Here is a 21,777-nt window from a genome sequence, read left to right on the forward strand (position 1 = left end):
CATTAAAGAAGCCCTGAAGAGAGCAATGCATATTTGTGAAGAAAGGCCATTGGTCTCACTAAAGTGGACTCCCAATTCCTCTTTAATCAGAAATTCCAGATTAGACTGTACTATAGGTTTATTATTTTCAAAATTTGTAGGTTATTTTACTAGCAGATTGTTCATTTTGCAGACTAATGTAATTGCTGCTTTTGCCCATCCCAGGGGCAAAAAGCCTGTTTTTGTTGCTTTTCTTGAAATACTATAGGGTAAAGATCATCAAACCAAATTAAAAAAAATTACATTTTAAGAAATCTTGGATATTTCAGTTAGAACACTTGAAGAAGAAACAAGTAGATAGAGATTTCCTTGCCTTACTCTGTATTTTAAACTTTAATGCCAAAATTACATCAGAAAAAAATTGTCATCAAAGAGGCTACCAAACTATGAAAGAGATACCAAACACAGTAATGGACAATACTGACCGAGAGCCACAGTATACTGAAAAAAAGCATCCGTGCAACAGCATCTCCTAACTCGATATGAATTCACAACTTTGGGGCAAGTATAAACCCAAAGCTGCCATCGCCAGCAAATACCAGTGGCCAGTTCCACAGTCACCTCTGGAGCAATGATCTCCAAGTTTCCACTGAATATCTTGCAGCACATTTACCTTTGCAAAAGACAAGTATGATCTGCCACATCACCTGTGACATGCTTCTGAAGCCTCCCCTACTCTGCAAAACTATGCTGTTAAGAATCCCTAAGTAAGACTTTACAGACATGCTTAAATTTTTTGGACTAACAGAATTGCCCAACACTAAGATTTTGACGCTACCATCTTTAAAGAATAAAATGGGCTAACCTCGTATTGTAGATATCATAAAAAGGGAAGAACAAGAGGTCAAGCCACATTTAAAAATAATCCCTTCAGACATCTTCACGCTCAAGTTTGCTTAGCATGTTGCTTTTTGTTTTTTTGTGTTGTTTTCGTCCAACTTCCATATTCTACAGTAACCTTTGCAGCATAGGGAATTTATAAGCAGTCAACAGACAGATGAAGAAAGTACTTCTAAATCTTAGCACAAAGAGAAAACTCTAAAAATTTAGATGAAAATCTAAAGAAAGATTTTAGAAAAGAAAGAAAATTGTAGATGAAAATCTAAAGAAATAAACTATCCATGAGCTGCCAAAGAGAACTGACCAGATGTCGTGGTTTAACCCAGTCGGCAGCTAAACACCACACAGCCGTTCACTCACCCTCCCCCCTCCCTCTCTGGGATGGGGGAGAGAAATGGGAAAGTGAAGCCTGTGAGTTGACATAAAGACAGTTTATTAAGACAGGAAAATACTAATAACAACAATAATAACAATGATGATAATAGTACTACTAATAATAATGTGTACAAACAAGTGATGCACAATGCAATTGCTCACCACCCGCTGACCGATGCCCTGCCTAACCCTGGGCAGCCAGCCCCACTCCCCCGGCTAGCCACCCCTATATATTGTTTAGCATGACCCCAGATGGTATGGAATACCCCTTGGGCTAGTTTGGGTCACCTGTCCTGGGTCTGTCCCCTCGCAGCTCCTGCTGCACCCCCAGCCTGCCCGTTGGCAGGACACAGCAAGAAGCTGAGACATCCTTGGCTCAGTATAAGCACTGCTCTGCAACAATTAGAACATCGGGGTGTTATCAGCACTCTTCTCATCCTAAGCGAAAACACAGCATTCTACCAGCTACTAGGAAGAAAATTAACTCTGTCCTAACTGAAACCAGGACACCAGTTACTTGATTGCACTATTTGAGAGAAACAACCTCTGAGGTGAATCAAGAAAAGATATTCTGCATAGCTTTGTTCTTCTAAGAAACTCTAGTCAGACTATGTACTGACTGGTATTTAATTAGTATTACCATAGTAATACTACACCACTAGTATATTGAAATGTAAAAAATAATGAAAATGATTAAACATTTAATTGTTGCTTTTAAACACTGTGGGGGAAAAAACGTTTTGTAACAGCTAATGACAATAAAATATAATACTGCACTGAGTCCATTCAAAGTGGCAGTATTCTCTGATTTGTTGGGAAACCAGGTGGTATAAGAAAAATGCTCTATTAGGGAAGATAAAGATTTTTGTGGTCAATAGCAAGCAAGGACCAGGAGCACAAATACAGGGGAAGTTTATTCACTTACTTGGCACTGTCTCACACTAATAAAGAATAGTAAGTACCACAAAGTCTGATACTTTCATAGAGTTAAGGGGAACACTCTGGAAAAAAAACATATTGAAGAAGACAATCTGCATGGAGGAACTAAAATTGAAGAAGAAATGAAAGCTGTACAGTTGCAATATGAATACAAAAAAAGAAAAAAAAAAAAAACAGAAATTGCTACCCGGAGTGCCAGACGACTGTTCTCACACAAAACAGGTGTCCATCAGCAGGAGGTCAGTCACGTGATTACAACCCTAACATTGCCATAAGACAAACACACTATTTGGAAATCCAGAACTTTAAAAAAATAATAATTGAACTTTACCCCTTTCAGCAAATTCCTCTCCTTTCAATTTCCTGTGAAATTAAAAGGATTGACAAATGGCAGAGATGCTGCTGAACAGAGGATTAAATACAACCAGCTTCTTTTTTTTTTTAAACTGAAAAAACCCACTCTCCTTCGTTTGATTACCTACTTGAGCAAGCAGTAAATCACCGTTCCGTAGCTTTAGTTAAAAACAGCACCGGTTGCCACTCGTTCTGTTCAAAGATTACGTGACTGCCCATTTGAGTCGCCCCACTGACGACACCCGACCGAGCAGCTGTGCACGATTTGCCACGCGTTTCACTCCCACCCCTGCCTTTGCAGGCACCTCTCCCCGCCACCACCGACTGCACAACGGGTGGCACTGACAAGCGGGCTGCTGACTCAGCGCCCAGAATTTGGGCCTCCATCCCCCAAAATTTCAGAATACATTGTTCATTCAGAAAGCCTAAGGACAGCGCCGGGAATGGCCTTGCTACAGGAAGGGCAGCCTGACGGGAGCGTGTGCTCACTGACCTGCAGGGCACGGCCCTGAGACGCTCCGCAAACACTCCGATGTATGCTCATAACACAGGTGCTCGGGGGCCCTGAAAAAAAAGAGGAGGAAAGGAGATTAATTGATAAAAATGGAGATGCTGATTGCAGTGCCTCTTCCCTTCCCCTCCCCTCCCTTCCTTCCAATGCCTCTTCCCTTCCCTTCCCTTCCCTTCCCTTCCCTTCCTTTCCTCTTTCCTCTTCCCTCTCCCTTCCTCTTCTTTTCCTCTTTTCTTCTTTTCCTCTTCCCTTCTCTCTCCCCCCCCTTCCCCTTCCCCTCTCCCCGTCCCCTCACCGCCTCAGCCGCCGCCCTCCTCACAGGAGACGCCTCAGGGCCGCTGCGGGCAGCGAGCCGGCCGACATTTCTCCCTCACCAACCCCCAGGCCCTGCTGCTGCTGCTGCTGTCGCCGCCACCATCCCTCCTCTTCCTCCTCCTCCTCCTCCTGGTCGCTGTCGTCGTTTCGGCCTTGTCGTCATCGGCCCCCGCCCCGAGGGGAGGGAGGCGGGCGCAAGAGAGGCGCCGCCGGACTACAACTCCCGAGAGGCTTTGCGGCGGGGCGCCGCGCGCGCCTGTGGCGGGAGCAACATTGTCCTGCCGCGGCTCGCGCCGCCGCCGCTGCTGCTGCTGCTGCTGGTACCGCTCCCGCTCCCGCCGCCGCCATGCAGAGGTGCGGGCGGGCGCCGCGTGCTCGCGGGGCGCGGGCGGCGCGCGCGGGGCTGAGGGAGGCGGCGGGAACCGCGCTGAGGCGGACGCCCGCGGCGGGCTGGCGGTGCGGCTCCTTTTCTTTTTGTTCTTTATTTTCTCTTTTTATTTTATTTATTTTTTTTTTATTTTTTTTTTTTCCCCTCTTCCCTCAGGAAACATCTTCAGGAGATCCCCAGCTCCGGCAGCAACGTCTCGTCCGGCTTCGCCTGGGACTGGGAGTCGGGCAGGACGGCGGAGCTGCTGTCGGGCATGGGGGTGTCGGTGCTGAGGAAGGAGCGGCTGGGCAGCGAGAACACCCCGCAGGAGCTGCTGGTGGCCGCCTGCTCCCCGCACAAGAAGCAGAAGGTGAAGGAGAAGGAGAAGGACTTCGTCATCGTGCGCAGGCCTCGGCTGCTGCGAGAGGCAGAGCCAGGTAACCCGCACGGCTGGCACCGCCGCCTACAAAGCCCGTGCTGCCGCCCCTGCTCTGATCCTGAAGCCAGGGGGTCGATATTTTCGCATAAACTTCTCAGAAACGAGAGGCTGAGCCCTGGAGAGTGAAGGATGTGGGTTTGCATGTCTGCACCCGTGAAGGGAGGCGGAGGGGCAGCAGCTGTACCCGTCCTGTTGCAGCTGAGCCGTGGGCGCTGCTCGGGACCCTGCCAGAGGGCTGCAGGCACGGGGTGTGAGGCTCCTGGGCCTCCCCCTGGTATCAAAATGGGTTTTCAGCCTGTTACCACTACCTAGTGCAAGCTAGAGAGCTCCGTGCAGACACAAGGCTGCTGTGTGAACGGCGGGAGTGTCCTCAGGTGGCCCCTCTTTGAAGTGAGGGCGAGTGGTGGGTCACAGGAAGCTGTTCGTGAGCACCACAATCCAGAAAGCTTTCCCAGGTGAACAGCAGCACCTTCTGGAGCTCCGCATCAGCTCCTTACAAGTCAGAATTGCACCACAGCCTTGCATACAGTTCATGGGGGGTGGCAGTCAGTGTGGGTGTTTCAAAGAGCACTTTGTACTGCCTGCCTGCTTTGGGTACTGTGCAAATGCACACCTCACCTTGGGCCCCCTTCTGGGTGCCTGATGTGTGTAGCGAGGGTGGGTGTTTCAGTAGGGGAAATAAAGGAGACGAGTTCAGTTCTTTATTTCTGAGGTGACCTTGTAGACTTGTCGTACCTCTCCTGCATTTGAGGAAGTATACAGGCCTTAGAATACAAAGGAAGTGGTCGAGATGCTCTTGTTTTCTAAAGGGTCCTTCTTCAATGAAGAGCTGAAAGGGTTCTGAGTAGTGATGTATGTACAGCCCAGAGACAGACAGACAGCAGTGCTGCGTCTGACAACCAAGCCAAAGGAGGCATCTGATTAGCAGGCAAAAATAAGCCAGCCTTAATTAGAATGTGTTCACTCTTTCCCTAAAGGTGTTTCTTGGGATGCACTTCCAGATGAACTGCTATTGGCAATCTTTGCATATTTGCCTCTAAACGACCTGCTGAAAGTTTCCATGATTTGCAAGAGATGGCGTTGTCTCTCGTAAGTATTACTTATCATCATGCAGCACTAAGAACATTGTTTGCTTCCACATATTGATAAATTATTTGGTTTTAATCATGCCTATTCATATGTAATTCAATTTATTCTGTATGTGGATTAGAAGTATATGTAATCAAAACCAACTCAAATAGTTTAGTCGTATTAAATTTTATTAAATGACTTTCCCTCCTCTCAGTCTTTTGTGGCAGTGAAGACTTTGTATGGTTCTACTCACAGTTCTGACCCTTCCTTGCTAACTAATGAGTAAAACTCTGCTCCTTAGGTTTGATGAATTTCTCTGGCAGACCCTTGATCTGACTTGTAGAAATCTGCTGCCAGGAGTAATTGGACAGTTGCTACCTGCAGGTGTTACTGTTTTCCGCTGCCCAAGATCGTCTATTGGGAATCCGCAGTTTAAAACCATGAAGTAAGGCTTTTCTTTGTGTACCGGATCCTGAAACTGTCTCATATATTCCCATTTTGTCTGTGTATATTTAGTTATAACATCTCCACCAGTAGTAGCATTTGTCATGTATCTGAAGAGTGGAAGAGTTGATCAGTGGGTGGAAATGGGTTGAAATAAGGTTTGCATTCATCAGTCAGTTATTTAAAACCAAGCTAGTCTGATTTTTGAAGGTATATTTCAAGTACAGGCATACACTTGCAAGTTATTTCTTGTCAAACCAAAAATTGTCAGTCTTTTCAGCATTTTTGTATGTGAGCTCAAAAAAAAACTTTAAATCCAACAGGATAGACTTGCAGTGGTTGCAATGAATCCTGTAAATACCTCAAAGATAAAATCATAGAATGTCCTACATTGGAAGGGACCCACAAGTTGGAGCATCAAGTCCAAATCCTGGCTCCCTGAAGGACCACCCAAAAATCAAACTGTTGAGAGCATTGTCAACAAGCTTCCTGAACTCCAGCAGCTCGATGCTGTGACCACATCCCTGGGGAGCCCGTCCCAGTGCCCGACCACCCTCTGGGTGCAGACCCTTTCCCTAACCCCCAGCCTGACCCTCCCCTGTCCCAGCTCCATGCCGTTCCCTCGGGTCCTGTCGCTGTCCCCAGAGAGCAGAGCTCAGCGCCTGCCCCTCCGCTCCCCTCGTGAGGGAGCTGCAGGCCGCCATGAGGCCTCCCCTCAGCCTGCTCTGCTCTGGGCTGAGCAAACCCAGGGACCTCAGCCACTCCTCATACATCTTGCGGTGTGATAAAGTTTCAGTAGTTCTGGCTGGTAGCTTAGCAGTAGGGCCAGTAAGCTTAGTAACATGAGCAGTCTGTAGCTAAAGTACAGAAGCATAGTAATTTTCTACATGCTTTTAGAATATCGGGTATTTTATGATAAGTGGGATTTGTGGAACTGGATTTTAATGCAATTTTAGTAACCCGCCTTTCTCCTCTTTCAGACCTCTTCGAGTTCAACACATGGATTTGTCGAACTGCACAGTGTCTGTTCCAGATCTCCAGAGTATTCTTTGTCGGTGTGAAAGACTGGAGAATCTCAGCTTGGAGGGACTAGTGCTTTCTGATGACATCCTCAGGTGAGTAATACTTTTGGGAATACTTAGTAAATAACTTCTGTTTGGTGACACTATTTTGTGCAGGCAAGGGAGAGAATGCAGTTACAGTTGCCCTTTGTGGGAGTCTTTTGAAATGACCAATTGTAGGCACCAGAGTTAGCTGATGGGTTAGATAAGCATCCTCTTTCCTGTCTATCCAAGAGATCAGGTCAGGAGGAAACCCTGCTCCAAAAGAGTGAGTGAATTTATGGTGTTTTTTTTTTCTGTTCTGCAGGGTAGGGGGAACCTAAAGAAACTTCTTATCTCTGTAGGACTTGTGTGTCTTTTCGCTGTTGCTGCAGTGAGGCTGCACAGCACAGCTACTTTTATTTTCTAGTTTTTGTGCCCGCAAGATAGCTTGGTGTTTAACGTACGTATTCTTTGATATTTTAAGGGGTTCCAGCAAGTCTCCTACCAGATTCTTTGTATGCTTTTGCACCATTTCTCACTACTTTGTTGACCCTGACAATGACTATCTGAAAAACTGCAGACTCTTCAAGGCAGATGAGCTGTTTTTTAGTTAAACGGGAAAGGCACTGCGGGTGTGCAGTCAGCCTCCTGTTCAGTTGCTTCAAGTGATTGCAGAGGTGCCAGGGCCCAGCTCAGATGGCTGAAGCTCTGGGTGTCCCGCTTTCTGCTTTTGAGCTTTCTGGTACTTTCCTCGCACCCAGAAAAATACCAGAATGCAAATAAACCAGTATTGCTTGGTTTGTGATGCTGGATAAAAAGCATCTGAAAATCATGTACTAATTAGGCACTGATTACTGAAGTTTATTGTCCTGTGTGCAAATACAGGTACAGGGGTGTAAGGTTTTTTCGTGGTGTCACCAACTGCATGTCTGCCATAGTCTTGCAAACAAGTGCATTCATGAGGACTGTTTGGAAACGTGTGGTTTTTGTTTTGTTTGTTTTTGTTTGTTTTCTGGAATAACCTCTATTCTGCAGAGAGGTGACTTCCGAAATGAGTTTATTGTTTCATCTTTTGTAGAGGTGCAATCATCTCAAATAAGCTGTGGTGTTTGTTTAATGAGATACCACAGGAAATGGTGGAAAATAATTGTTTCTTTTTAAACATTGTTTATAAATATATACATGTGTCCTTCTCCAAGTTGTTCTGTGATGCAGCAGGTACGGAGCTGAGATCCCTAGTGATTCTTAAGTAGGTCAGTTTACAAAAAATGCAGTGCTGTGTGTTTACCAAATAGTTATGTGCCTGGAGTCTTCGCTCTTAAACGTTACCACGTATCCTAACAATGTTCCAACGTTTGAGTTTTATCAAGACTTTTTTTTTTTTTTTCTTCTACAGAAGCATTGCTAAGAATACCAATTTGATACGACTAAACCTCTGTGGGTGCTCAGGGTTTTCTGCAGAAGCCCTGGAGTTGATGTTGAGCAGCTGTTCTATGTAAGACAAATACAGCTTTTGGTATTCCTGCTTACTGTTAGTCCTGAGAAAAATTATCCTTTTTTATCTTCCCATCATCATTCCAACTGTACTCATCTCTTACTACCTTTTTTATGAGCCTGTTTATATTCTCAAATGCCTAACAGTTGATGATTAGCTGAATAGATAAATCGTTTCCTTCCATCCAGTTATTTTCTTCTTTAATGGCAAAGATGTACATCAGTAGTTATGTGTGTTTCCTTAATCATTCTTAAAGGATGTCTTAAAAGGATGTCTTGTTGGTTTTGAAAACCCACTTGCATCCGTTTGATTATCAAGGAAATTTGATTTTCTCTGTGAAAGCAATAAGTCATCCTCACAAAGTGTGAAAGCGTGTGTTTTCAGAAAAGTGTAGTCTGAGAGCTGCCTTTGCAATCAGAGTACAGCATAAATGGCAGAAAACATTGTGCCCTTCCATCCGTGGTAGAATAATCCTTCAGTTTATGAAGTTGCAGAGACTAAACCATCTGCTGGCAGGAAGTTGCTGAATTGTGCTCCCGTAGGTCTGGGTTTTACACCCTGATCTTCACTGACTTCCTGTGAGATGTTGGACAATCTACTTCATTTTTGCTTCTGCAAAACCATGGTTTTAATCAAATTGCAGCAAGATAGTGGACAGACAAAACCTTAGTCATTCTCTGCCTCTCATGGGTAGACAATGCTTCTGTTGCTTGGTCTGATTGCATGGATCACGAGCTCCTTAGATAAAGGCAGTCTCTGCACAGTGCACAGCAGATGGCAAACCTGATCAGGGCTAGGAATGCTGGGACAACCTAGGATCATTTCTTTTATGACAGTACCGCATTTGTTGGCTTTGTCACTGTGTGTTCTCCAGTGATACTTTGGGGGAGGGAAGGCTTTTAATTTCTTTTAACATTTTTTTTTCATTACATAACAGTTGACAGGCTCTGGCTGTGCTGTTTGCTGTGCATTTGTCATTGGGTTACATCCACAGCAGCTAAACACAAAACAAATACTTTGTCCCTGAGTGGTGATGGGCTATAGGTAATCAAGCATGTAGTCGAGTTAAGGTCACAAACTGGCCCATGCTAATATAAAATTATAAAGTATTTTATGCTAATTAAAAGTAATTGGTCACCTGACCAATGCTAATAGTCAATAGCAAAAGGCTTTTTCTCCTCTCAATGTGAACATCTGTTCAGTGGGAATAGATTCAGGTCACCAACCAAAAGCAAGATGAAAAGAGTGTCTCATTTCCTACAATATTAGAGAATTGTTCTGTCTGGAAGTGGGCTTGGGAGATCACTTCAACTCTTTGCCCAGAGCAGGGTCTAAATTAATCAGTGGCCCTGCTGATGAGGAATTTCTTTAGCTGGGTCTTGAAAACCTCCAAACACAGAATTCATAGCCTCTTTGGGCAACCTGCTCCAGTGTTTAATTATTGCCATGGTGAAATTTGTATTCATTAATATAGTAGCTTTGGTTGTAGGTGTATTACAGTTTGAGTTTTGGTATTTATACATAAGTATATAATGTCTTACAAGTATACAGGTAATACTTGTAAGACAAAAAAAACTTGTATTTCAGTTGTTCTTCCAAACAGCTCTTTATTCATTTTTTGTATAGGTTGGAGGAGCTAAACTTGTCCTGGTGTGACTTTACAGCCACCCATGTCAAAGCAGCAGTCAATCACGTTACTTCAAAAGTAACCCAACTAAATTTAAGTGGATACAGACAGAATCTACAAATATCAGGTAAATAGCAGCATGACAAACCTTTATCCCACTAAGGGATAAAGCAGCAGGCTTTATATCTTCTTCTGGTTGGCTTCTTTTGTAGGTACTGGAAATATTCACCAAGACTGATTTTTTGCTCTGTGTAGCTTGATGTTCTCATTGTCAGAGACTCTTACTCATGTCACTGGCTTAACCATGAGGAGCGAAATAATTTGTCTTCTGAATTTAAAAATGGTTAAATGGAAGCTCAATTGAAAGGTGTAGCTTGAAATTCTGAAGTCCTATAGGCAGGACACAGTGGATCTGATGTTCTCCTGTGAATCAGCCTTTCAGATATTGTGGGAAGAAACTTAATTTTTGGAGTCTTCTTAAATTAAGGCTTCTGCTGTTGTGGCTGCTGAAGGCATCATCCAGAAAAGTACAGACATGATTACTTAAGTTTCACCATGACATAATGTCCTACAGATATCAATTGATTTGGAAGGCAAATAATCTCAACAATCAACATTAACTATTTACTTGCTAATAGCTGCATAAATGGAAATGTGTATGCTTTATAAAGCATGTGTGTCTTATTACTGAAAGATGATCTGACTGTGTGACCTCTTTTCAGATGTTAAAACGTTGGTGGAAAGATGTCCTTCTCTTGTCCATTTAGATCTAAGGTAAGAAGTCCCGTGCAGCTAGTCCTTATGTCCGTGGGGTTTGGGGGATTGCTAATGGTATTGCTGTGCAGTAACTGTATAGCAATAATGCATAGTTGAGTAGGGTTGCACATACAAAAATGCTTTCTAGGCTAAACCTACAAAAGATCTACTACCTGCTTAAACTGGAGCGGGTAACTAACTTAAAGATTTTGTTCCCTTAGTGTAAAAGTTACATATTTAAAGGATTTGTTAGCTAACAAGTGAAGCAGTCAATAGGTAGAACAGAAGGAAGCATTTAGGCATACAAAGCTTATGAGCTTGGTACCCTAGTGAGTATTTCATTCAGCTCTGACATGGCCTTAGAACCGTTTAATAAAAGTTATATTTTGACCTAGTCAGTTACAATCTTTGAAATCTTGATGTGTAAAGTGCCTTTTCGTGGTGTGACTTATGCTGCAGAATGTGTACCTGCAGAGCAGCTGCTGCTTCACTTGCACTTCAGTGAAGGGCAGAATCCAACACACACTTTAGAAATAAGCTACTTTGTTTTAAGGAAAAAATATCTCAGTGGTAGAAAAACAACTTGATATTCATTAAATTTCTCAGCCTGAATTCTAGAGATAGCAAATTTACTGCTGCTTTATACTTAAAGGACAATTTCTAATTCATGTGTTCTCATATACAGTGACAGCGTGATGTTGAAGCCTGAGTGCTTCCAGTATTTTCATCAACTCATATTTCTACAACATCTGTGTCTTAGCCGATGCTACCAAATATCACCTGCTGCCTTAGTGTAAGTAATCTCTTAATGGCTTTGGTTTGCTCTTCAGAGAGGATAAATTAATTTAAACTTGCTTTTTTTTCAGCCTAGGAATTGCAAGTATTGTTTGAAAAGCTTGCTGGTAGGATTAATTAAATTCAGAATAAGGAACTTAGTTCCTTATTAAGGAACTTAGTTCCTTATCTTAAAAAAGAACCTGACTACTAGATCATGTACATTTGAGAATACAGACTGGAACCAAAGGTATCTGAGATAATCTTTCCATGGTGTCAGACTGTACTACTGGAACTTGCTGCTCAGCACGTGCATCGTGTCTCCCCTTATACTGCTGGAACTTCTTGTGAGGTTCCAGTCCTGACAATGACCAGTGTTAGTGTCAATATTAGGCTTTACGCAGCTGTGCATAACTTTCCTTTACAAGACTTAACAGAGTGCAGAGTACTTGCTGACCAGTGTCAGAATCTGTGTATTCCTTTGCTTCTGCGTGCACCTACCAGTTATTGGTTGCCACTGAAACACAGCTTGGAGTTGTGTCCTTGTGTCTTTTTTTTTTTTTTTTTTTTCCTGCGTTTTGTTATTAAATCTATCCATCTTTATCCTGTTTTGGGTCTTAAAGAATACACCCTCAAGTACAAGGCTATCTTTTGACCTAAGAGTCTTATAGGATGCAGTTTTCTCACTGTTAGACAGGGCAATAATCCACAGCCTCTTATTGCCCAGCTTTTCTTGGTGCACAAGCCTGTGGTTCTTTCCTTTGGGATTTTGTGACAAACAGGGCACTTCGGAACCAGGCTCAGTCCTTAATAATAATGGATGTATAGGAACACAGCATTCTACTGCTTTAAAATGGTTTGCACTGCTTCTCCTCACTCCCTTCTCTAACTATCTTGTGAGGAATACCCTGTGCTCGAGCAGAAGAAAGAGGTTGTGAGAGGAACAAGACTCAGAATCTGAAGAACTTTTTCTGTTCTGCTGGTAGCTGTCATAAAATCATAGAATATCTGAGTTAGAAGGGACCCACGAGAATCATAGAGTTCTACTCCAGAGTCCCCAAAAGACAACCCAAAAATCTGGCCATATGTCTGAGAGCGTTGTCCAAATGCTTCCTGAACTCCAGCAGCTCGGTGCTGTGCCCACTGCCCTGGGGAGCCTGTGCCAGTGCCCAACCACCCTCTGGGTGCAGAACCTTTCCCTAGCCCCCAGCCTGACCCTCCCCTGTCCCAGCTCCATGCCGTTCCCTCGGGTCCTGTCGCTGTCCCCAGAGAGCAGAGCTCAGCGCCTGCCCCTCTGCTCCCCTCGTGAGGGAGCTGCAGGCCGCCATGAGGCCTCCCCTCAGCCTGCTCTGCTCGGGGCTGAGCAAACCAAGGGACCTCAGCTTTTCCCATACTCTGGACCCTTCACCCTCTCTGTAGCCCTCTTTTGGACACTCTCTAACAGTTTTATGTCATTCTTATACTGTGACACCCAAACCACACGCAATACTGGAGGTGAGGCCACACCAGCGCAGAGCAGAGCAGTACAGTCCCTTCCCTTGACCATCTAGCAATGCCATACTAGGGTGCAGTTGGCCCTCCTGGCTGCCAGAGCACCCTGCTGGTTCATGTTCAACTTGATGTTGACCAGAACCCCCAGATCCCTTTCTGCAGGGCTGATCTCCAGCATTTCATCCCCCAGACTGTACCTATAACCAGGGTTTCCCCTTCCCAGGTGTAGAATCTGGCACTTGCCCTTGTTAAACTTCGTATTGTTGGTGTTTGCCCAGCTCTCTGATTTGTCCAGATCTCTCTGCAGGGCCTCCCCATGCTCAACAGAGTCAACAGCTCCACCCAATTTGGTGTCATCTGCAAACTTTCTCAAAAAACCTTCAAATCATTTATGAATACATTGAAGAGGACTGGTCCTAAAATGGAGCACTTGGGAACCTCATTAGTGACAGGTCACCAGCCTGATGTAACCCCATTTACAAGAATCCTTAGGGCCCAACCCATCAATGGTACACCAATCTTATTATGCTTTTATCTAAGTATTCTGGTCATTTTGTCCAGGATACTGTGAGAGTATCAAAAGCTTTACTGAAACCAGAAAAATTACATCAACTGGCTTGCTTTGGTGAACTAGCTGGGTGATCTTGTCATAGAAGGACATTAAGTTTGCCATGACCTTTGCCTTGTGAACCCATGTTTGCTGTTACCAATGACTGTGTTGTCCTTCAGGTGTCTTTCAATAACTCCAAGGATAATCTTCTCCATAACCTTAGCAGGCACTGAAGTGAGACTGGCAAACCTGTAATTGCCAGGAACTTCTTTCTTGCCCTTCTTGAAAACTGGGACCCCATATGCCAGCTTCCAGCCAACTGGGACCTCTCCAGATTCCCAAAGCAGTTGAAAAATAAGTGAGAGAGGTCCTGTGATGACATCAGCCAGCTGTCTGAACACCCTGGGATGAACCCCATCAGGCCCCATTGTCTTGTATGCATCCAGGTGGAGCAGCAAATGCCAGACAAGTTTGGAGTTAACTCAGAGTTTATTCCAAAGTTTAGCATGAAGTAAAACAAACCAGGACTGGTTACTTAGATAAATATCACCAGTCAGAGACTGCTAGAAAGTAGAGACTTGTGTGCTCTGAGCCACATCCTGAAACTTTATATGGGGCAATTCCTTCTACTTGTTCTAAGTATTTAATTCCAGTAGAATGAGAGGAACCAGTCTATTTTCATGAGATGGAGAACAGCAAGAAGCCATTTCATAGAATCATAGAATGTTTGGGCAGGAAGGGACCTTAAAGATCACCCAGTTCCAACCCCCCTGCCATGAGAAGGAGCACGTTCCACTACACCAGTTTGCTCAGTGCTCCATCCAACCTGGCCTTGAGCACTTCCAAGGATGAAGCATCCACAGCTTCTCTGGGCAGCCTGTGCCAGTGCCTTACCACAATTCATCCAACTTGTTTCATGAATTATTAGTACAGAAAATGTTTCAACTGAATATGTGATTTAAAAAAAATAGGAAAGGACATTTATCTCAAATAATGATCTTATTTCTAAAATATTAATATAAGTACATTCATGTAGTTTGGGTACAGACTGCAAAATATGCTTTTAGGTTAATAATCAATTTCTTACTGCTCTCTTTCTAGAGAACTTGGTGAAATTCCAACATTAAAGACTCTTCAGGTATTTGGAATAGTGACTGATAGCTCCCTACAGCTCCTCAGAGAAACGCTTCCTGACATGAAGATCAATTGTTCACATTTTACAACTATTGCAAGGCCAACTGTTGGCACTAAAAAGAACCATGAGATTTGGGGCATCAAATGTAGATTGACACTGAGAACCCCTAGTAGCTTATGATCGTGCATGGTGGACGTGATGGACACGCTGTGTGTAGTGAAGATGCAGAGAAGCAAAGTGATGGAGCACCTCTAATCATAGGACTGTTTTTATAAAATGTTCTAACTTGGTCTTATGCCTTAATGTAGTTTTATAAGTATTTTTATACTTATTATACAAGTAATAAGTGGTATAAAGGAGCTATTGTGAAGTTTTTTACATGCCACAAAGGTAACTTCTGTTTTTTGCATTGATCTAGGAAAATATGAAAAATAGGGAAGTATGGGCTGGAAAGTCCATTCAGAATAATCATCTGTAAAAGTGGCTAACAACAGTTGGTCCATGTTGTGTTGCCAGGTTTTCCTTAGCATGTTAGAGAACTTTTGTGTACTTTTCCTTGCTTTTATGAACTTGAAGTAGGAATGTATTATCAAAACTTCTTATGAAAGTTCTGTTCTTTCAAAGAATAATGTCGTTTGGCTGCACTTAGTACAGTCGCAGAAATCTTGCAGGAAGAAGAATCACAGAATCATCGAATATCCCGAGTTGGAAGGGATCCATGAGGATCATCAAGTCCAACTCCTAGCACTGCACAGGTCTACCCAAACATTTAGACCATGTGACTAAGTGCACAGTCCCATCACTTCTTAAATTCAGACAGGCTTGGTGCAGTGACTGCTTCCCTGGGGAGCCTGTTCCAGTGTGCAACCACCCTCTCGGTGAAGAAACCCTTCCCATTGTCCAGCCGGAACTTCCCCTGCCTCAGCTTGACGCCATTCCCACAGGTCCTATCGCTGGTGTTTACAGAGAATAGGTCACCTGCCTCCCCACTCTCCCTCACAAGGAAGTTGTAGACCGCGATGAGGTCCCCCCTCAGCCTCCTCTTCTCCAGGCTGAACAGGCCCAGTGACCTCAGCCACTCCTCATACATCTTCCCCACTAGGCCCTTCACCATCTTTGTCACCCTCCTCTGGACACTCTCCAACAGTTTCATGTCCTTTTTATACTGTGGTGCCCAGCACTGCACGCAGCACTCGAGGTGAGGCCACACCAGCAGAGTAGAGCAGGACGATCACCTCCCTCAACCAACTAGCAATGCCGTGCTTGATGCACCCCAGGATACGGTTGGCCCTCCTGGCTGCCAGGGCACGCTGCTGGCTCATATTCAACTTGCTGTCAACCACAACCCCCAGATCCCTCTGTGGGGCTGCTCTCCAGCGTCTCATTCCCCCAGTCTGTACATATAGCCAGGGCTGCCCTGTCCCAGGTGCAGGCCGCAGCACTTGCTCTTGTTAAACTACATGCAGTTGGTGATCGCCCAGCTCTCCAATCTGTCCAGAAGGACTCAAAGGGTTCTAGAGCTCAGACCAGCAAGAGAACTGCACTGTAGTAATTATGAAAGGAAGAACTTCACTGGGTGCTATTAAGAGATACCTGTTTCTCTTTCATATTAGCTTGTTTTCAGTATCATTTAACTTCCAGCATCTTCAACACTATCTGCCGGTCTTATTAATTTTTTGTGATAGGAAAAGCTGAATAACTGGTGAAAAAAATTAATAAGAACAAGCAATTACTTTACATAAAACTTTGATCTCTATTTTCAGTGTCCTCCTGCATGAGCCTGGAATGTTCTAGGAATAAGGCTAAGCATTATTTGAAGTACTACAGCAAAAATTTGCACCCTATGAGCAAAAGTAGGGCATGAATATGCCATTGCTGTTCCCATGAACACAATAAGCAAGTGGTAAAGTTATTCATGGATGTTTGAAGTTAGTAACAAGTTAGTGCTGAAGTAACATCACTGTGGGGCTGTTGCATAGGTATAGTATCTTCCCATCTGAATCCAAAGATAAAAAGTTCAGGAGTGTCTATGTACTAGTGCAGACCAGATTGTGTGGAAGACTACTTTTTTGGTTTGCAGTTTAAGATTTGTGTCTTAAACTACTTCAAGAGAAAAATTAAATTTATTGTAATGCTTCTCTCTATATACAATGTAAACCCTTACAACTTGTCGTGCATTTAATAAGGAGCTAAAGAATTGTGATACTGTACAAAATGACTAATGATTTGCCACCAAATCACGTGGTATGAATAAAAAAAGCAGAACATTGGATATTCATTGGACAAATAAATGTAGTTTAAAGGACATTGTATCATCACCTATACACATAGTATTTAATAGAGTACAGTGCTTTAAAAACCCTGAACAGAACAGGGACAGTAGTATGGCTTTAACTAGGAGGAACAGTCTAGAACGTGTTTTCTGAAGTACTAGCTAGGTTCAGTGGTGGAAGAAGACAAGTGTCTCTACTGCAGGTTTATTGGATGTGATGGCAGGTGCAGCAGACACAATTCATGTCCTCTGGGTAAGGCGCAGCACTGACCTTTACCTGACTGAAAAAGTTATTTGTTAACCCCAAGAAATCAATACCAAGAATTCCCACATAGATAATCCTTTCTATTTTATCTATTGAAACAAAACATGAGGACACAGGAACCACTATAAAAAAAAAGAAACAACCCCGCTCCTAGTAAATGAAAGAAAGCTGAGCACATTAAACATTTCAAAAAAAAAGGGACAGCTTCAAGCATCTATTAAATTTTTAATTTTATTACATAATGTATAAACAAAAAAAAGGCAAAGAATGACAGGTTTAGTTCAGCAGAACACAGAATTGTGGACTGGCACTAAATAAAGCCACCATGGATTTGATTCAGTGGGTAAGAGGTGCAGAGTTCAGTGCCAGTCCAGGCAGATTAAGTCAGTGTTACACCAATACTCAGTCCTGTCACAGAACACTGTCTACCAGGTAAGTTGTCTGTACTGCATTCCTTCGTAATAAAGGATTTTACAGTTCTTTAATTAAAAAAGGTAGCTGCTTACTGATTATCTATTATAGATCTCTGACCCTTCCCAGTTATTTAAATCAAGCATTCACCAGTAAATGCTTTAACAGATACACAATTAATTACAGACAAAACCAGTAGAGGCCACTCATGAGTAGGTCAGGTTTCCATTTTGCTATGTAACAGTTAGGAACTTAACTGTGAAATTTAAGCTCTGAATCAGGTTGTACTTCGGGTCTGCAGGACTTGAACACATTGCCTTTTTAGTATTAGCATTCAGAATAAGGAATGGCAGTTATCTTTATGAGCATCATAACCAACTCAGGCTAATCAGTCTCCTTTAAAACATTACAGAACAAATGTCTGAATAAGTAGGGGCAGGATCTCTGCTGTAAATTTTTCTGTGCAGGTATTCAGGGACTCTCTGAATACCTAAATACTTAACACCAAATAAATCTCTGACCTAACAGTTATTGGTAAAGTCCAAGGAAGTCATAAATTAACATTACTGGCATTATTTTTTGAGTCTTAACAGCAAATTGACTAGCATACTAGACAAGATACACGTACGCCATCCTCAACTAGCTATAGAGGGATCAGGAATAACTACAACACCTTAGTCTCTGTGCAGCCAACATTATAAAGAATATTTTGCATCTTCAAATTTGGGCAAATTTTGCAGACTATTTCAGACATTTTGAGTTTTACTCTGATAGTTCCTGAACTTGACAAGTTTTCAAAGAATATTTGGTTACTTTACTTTTCCCCTTCTGGTCTGCAGTCCTGATAAGTCACATAGATATTACAAATAAATCAATCTATGGCACACTTAAAGGGTGAAATGTGCACAAAACAGTGATAGCTTATTTTTAAAAAGTTTCAGCAGAATCAGATTTCTGCTAGAACTGAATGGAATGGTCAAACCCATTTCTTCTAAGTTCTGCTTCTGAGTGAATACAAAAACTTAAGTAGTGTAAGGGAAAAATCCTTTATCCACTTTTTACATTCGTAGAGCTAAGTTTACTTGTGAGTGGCAATAAATACACTGATTGGCCACATCCCCATTGAACCTGAGAACATCTGTTACAGAAGTCTCTTCATTCAGAAGTAGTTTGAAGAAAACTCACTTTTGGAAATAGGTTTTTCCTAGTAGACAGGAAGAAAAACATCTGTTTCAAGTCATGTACCGGAAGAGGTACTACATCCCCACTGCAGGAATCTTCATTTTGTCAAATTCTGCCCTCATCTACGCGTTAATCAGCACAGACTTCCAAGGGCAAAGTTCACAGTTTCTCTAAAACAGTATCTAAAAAAGTCACTTCCTCTTCTACAATCAGTTGCTTATATAACATACATAATCAGAGGCATATAAAATTAAGTTGCCAATTAAGTATCAGTAAAATTCAGCATAGGATTGGAAAACTAAACTTTCTGGGGAAGTTAATGAGGAACCACATAGGTATTAATTTATGCTAAATTAATGCCAGCTACTAGCACCCAGCACATCTCATTTTTCCGTAGTTATAAAGGAACTCGGAAGCTAAAATTCCAAATCATTTAACTTTAGGCCCTCATCTTTCTTCATGATAGCTACCTACATAACATTGCTGTGACTGAACACCTGCCAGCCAGCTCGTCCATTCAGGGAAGGAGTATGTCTTAACTTCAACACATTTTCTGTGTTTTTTGTATTTATTAAAGGGCTAAAGAACAGCCTTCAGTTTCAAGTCCCTCTCTACCCAAAAGTTAAGAGCAAAGGTAAGAGCTACCTCACTGAATTTGTGAAAAGAGCTTCTAGAAATTAAACCGGACTTTTACCTTTGATGTAAATCTACAAAATAGAAAAAAATACTGGAAGAGCCAAAAAATTTGTCATGAATTGTATGAAACTACAAAGTTGTAAAATTTTTGAAAAGCATACAAAAGGTTTGCATTTCCATTTCTTATGCCAACATCAGAAATTACCAAAATCTATATATCCTTGCATCAAATCACTACATTTTGACAGTCAGCTTTTCTACAAAAGTAGATGTGTGAAGGTGTTTAGTTTTTTAATCTCCCACACTTATTAAAAAAACTGTACATCTGAATATTTAATGCTACCGACAATATTTGAACCCATACTACCTATGTTTTAAAAAGATGTTCTCTCATGTTTGTCTTACAGGTTAAAAAATGTCAATTTTCACTGAAGTTAGAGGTAAGACCTCAGATACATTTCTTTTATACCAGATGCAAAAAGAGCTTAAATGTCAGGCTTTTAAGATTTCCCCAACCCAAGGAATGAAAAGCATCCCAAGCTTCCTCCAAATGCTCTTGCATCCAAAAAAAGCCAACTTCCAACTTAATGCAGCATTATGATGTGCTGTCTATCTCCAGGGGTTCTCTCTGGATCCAGAGTTGCTTCAGCAGAAGACACTAGGGTCCTTCATTCTTCTAGCAGAACAGTACACAGTGCGTCCTCCGTATCGATCAATATGGAAGCTATCGCCCCATCATTGAACTCAAACGATGTTCCTCCATCTACAACCATACATGCATCCCAACAACGGGAACGAACACAGACTCTGCCAAAATAATCACAAAATAGCCTGTAAGCAAGGTGTGTCATACAATAACTTAGCTGAACAAAGAGACTGGTTCTTGAATGCTTCTTTGCATGGATCAGTAAATGCTTAATCACGTAGAAGCATACTTAAGAATTTAGCGTTTAGAATTTAGTACTAGGATCCCTGAATCTGTCAGTGCTTTGTATAGACAGAGCAGAGCCCAGAGAGGACCAAAGGACCTGTTCAAATGCAGCCTGTTACTACAGGAGTCAGAGGACAGCTTATATGCATAGTAACGAAAATTGAAATTTAGCTACATTTTTAAACAAAGCTCCTAGTGATACCGCTTAGTGGTTTTTGCTTGATTTGCTTGGAAACAGTTCTACATTAATTTAGCATGATTCTAATGCATGGCCTTCATGTTAAGAAGAACATGCAGTTTCAACTAGCAAGCTGAAATTCAAGTAATTTAGATATTACTGTGTACGATTTTGCTGTATGAATCATTCAGAGAAGAGAAAGTAACTTCAAACACAAAGCTAAAGGCCAGAATGCTTGCTGCACAACATTGTAATTAGGTAGGGCAGCAATTTCCTGTCAATATTAGAGTGTAACTAGCGTGTGTTTAGCCTAATGGAAAAATCCTGCATATAATTTTAAGGCAGCTATTCTACGACTGGTCAAGACAGAATAAAGCTACTAGTGATCTTCCTCTTCACTCATCATTAAAAGTGAAATTAACTCAACTGTCAGAACGTATCCTTTCAAATATGTAGGAAGTGAGAACAGTAGTAAATATGGAGTTCTCCAAACTTTTTTTTTTTTTTTTTTTTTTTACTTTTCTAGATGGGAACTGACAGATTTCAGAAAAGCTGCGGACTGCAATCTCACATGAATGTGCTTGACTGTTCAGGACTTAGGCCTTGGTCTAGATAATCTCCTGATCTCTAAGATTTAATCATCAATTACTCCAGTGACTTAAATTTTCATGAAGACACATTTTTCACAAAGATGAAAAACTTGGAAGCATGGCCACAGCGTCAGAGCTTAATGGGTCTGTGCATCAGTACAACACAGCCAAGTCTGAACAATACAGAAGAACCTGGAGGCACATTTTACTCCTCCATTTCACTGTGCAACTAAAGAAAGAACAGAAAAGGCAAGATCTCTAGCACCAAGAGCTAAAGACCAGCTGTGACCAAAAGCAAAAACTACTTCAAGAAGGAAAAATGGGCAGATACCCCTTTTGGGTACACAGACATTTGTTGCTCCAATACAGTTTTTATAGTATTTCCCATGCTGATGACTATTTTAAATAAAGACGGGGCTTAAACTGTAGCATCCCCAGATGATAATCCAGTTCTTTGTTCCTATTCTAACCTCTCTTCTTACAGTCTCTTAAGATTTACTCAACCTGGAGATCTCCCAGATCAAAATGACTAAGAAGCAGTAAACACTTAAAGACATGACTTGCACAGAGTGAGCCTCAAATATAGTAATAATTAGTCCCAGTAGACAGATTTCTTTTATTACTGGGTCATAAAGTGTTGCAACACTGATGTGGCTCAAAAAGGAGGCGTCTCCAAGTCAAGGCTCCTTTAAACATTTGTTTTGACATAAAAGGTTGAATTAGCATTTTGTTAATACTGAGACACTG

The 21,777-nt window shown here is 42.3% G+C and overlaps 3 protein-coding genes across 4 annotated transcripts in view; 1 reads left to right on the top strand and 2 right to left on the bottom strand.

Moving 5' to 3' along the window:
• LMBRD2 (LMBR1 domain containing 2) overlaps positions 1-3,491 on the bottom strand; it is a 38,402-nt gene extending 34,911 nt beyond the window's left edge. The window contains exons 1-2 of the mRNA XM_084305778.1: positions 3,354-3,491; positions 3,041-3,111 (exon numbers count right to left, since the gene is read on the bottom strand). The gene's annotated coding sequence lies outside the window, so the exon portion shown is untranslated. The remainder of the gene's footprint in view (positions 1-3,040; positions 3,112-3,353) is intronic.
• Positions 3,492-3,619: 128 nt separating this feature from the next.
• On the top strand, positions 3,620-16,837 carry SKP2 (S-phase kinase associated protein 2). The gene is made up of 10 exons (XM_084305636.1): positions 3,620-3,727; positions 3,918-4,177; positions 5,157-5,268; positions 5,552-5,695; positions 6,675-6,809; positions 8,134-8,232; positions 9,859-9,986; positions 10,582-10,633; positions 11,301-11,408; positions 14,532-16,837. The coding sequence occupies exons 1-10, from the start codon at positions 3,720-3,722 to the stop codon at positions 14,743-14,745; spliced, it is 1,260 nt and encodes a 419-aa protein (XP_084161762.1). The 5' UTR covers positions 3,620-3,719; the 3' UTR covers positions 14,746-16,837.
• Positions 16,838-17,368: 531 nt separating this feature from the next.
• Positions 17,369-21,777, bottom strand: part of NADK2 (NAD kinase 2, mitochondrial) — a 33,019-nt gene continuing 28,610 nt past the window's right edge. For both annotated transcript variants that reach the window (XM_084305800.1, XM_084305799.1), the window contains exon 12: positions 17,369-20,138. In XM_084305800.1, the coding sequence (XP_084161926.1) occupies positions 20,000-20,138 (139 nt within the window). In that variant the 3' untranslated portion in view covers positions 17,369-19,999. The remainder of the gene's footprint in view (positions 20,139-21,777) is intronic.

Source organism: Netta rufina, assembly GCF_964035555.1.
Source record: "Netta rufina genome assembly, chromosome: Z".
NCBI classification, from domain to species: domain Eukaryota; kingdom Metazoa; phylum Chordata; class Aves; order Anseriformes; family Anatidae; genus Netta; species Netta rufina.

What these genes read in the sequence shown, in the direction of transcription:
- SKP2 (XM_084305636.1), top strand. An exon ending in CCGCAGTTTAAAACCATGAA is followed by an intron (nt 5,696 to 6,674) that starts GTAAGGCTTTTC and finishes CTCCTCTTTCAG; the next exon opens with ACCTCTTCGAGTTCAACACA. An exon ending in CTTGTCCATTTAGATCTAAG is followed by an intron (nt 10,634 to 11,300) that starts GTAAGAAGTCCC and finishes TCTCATATACAG; the next exon opens with TGACAGCGTGATGTTGAAGC.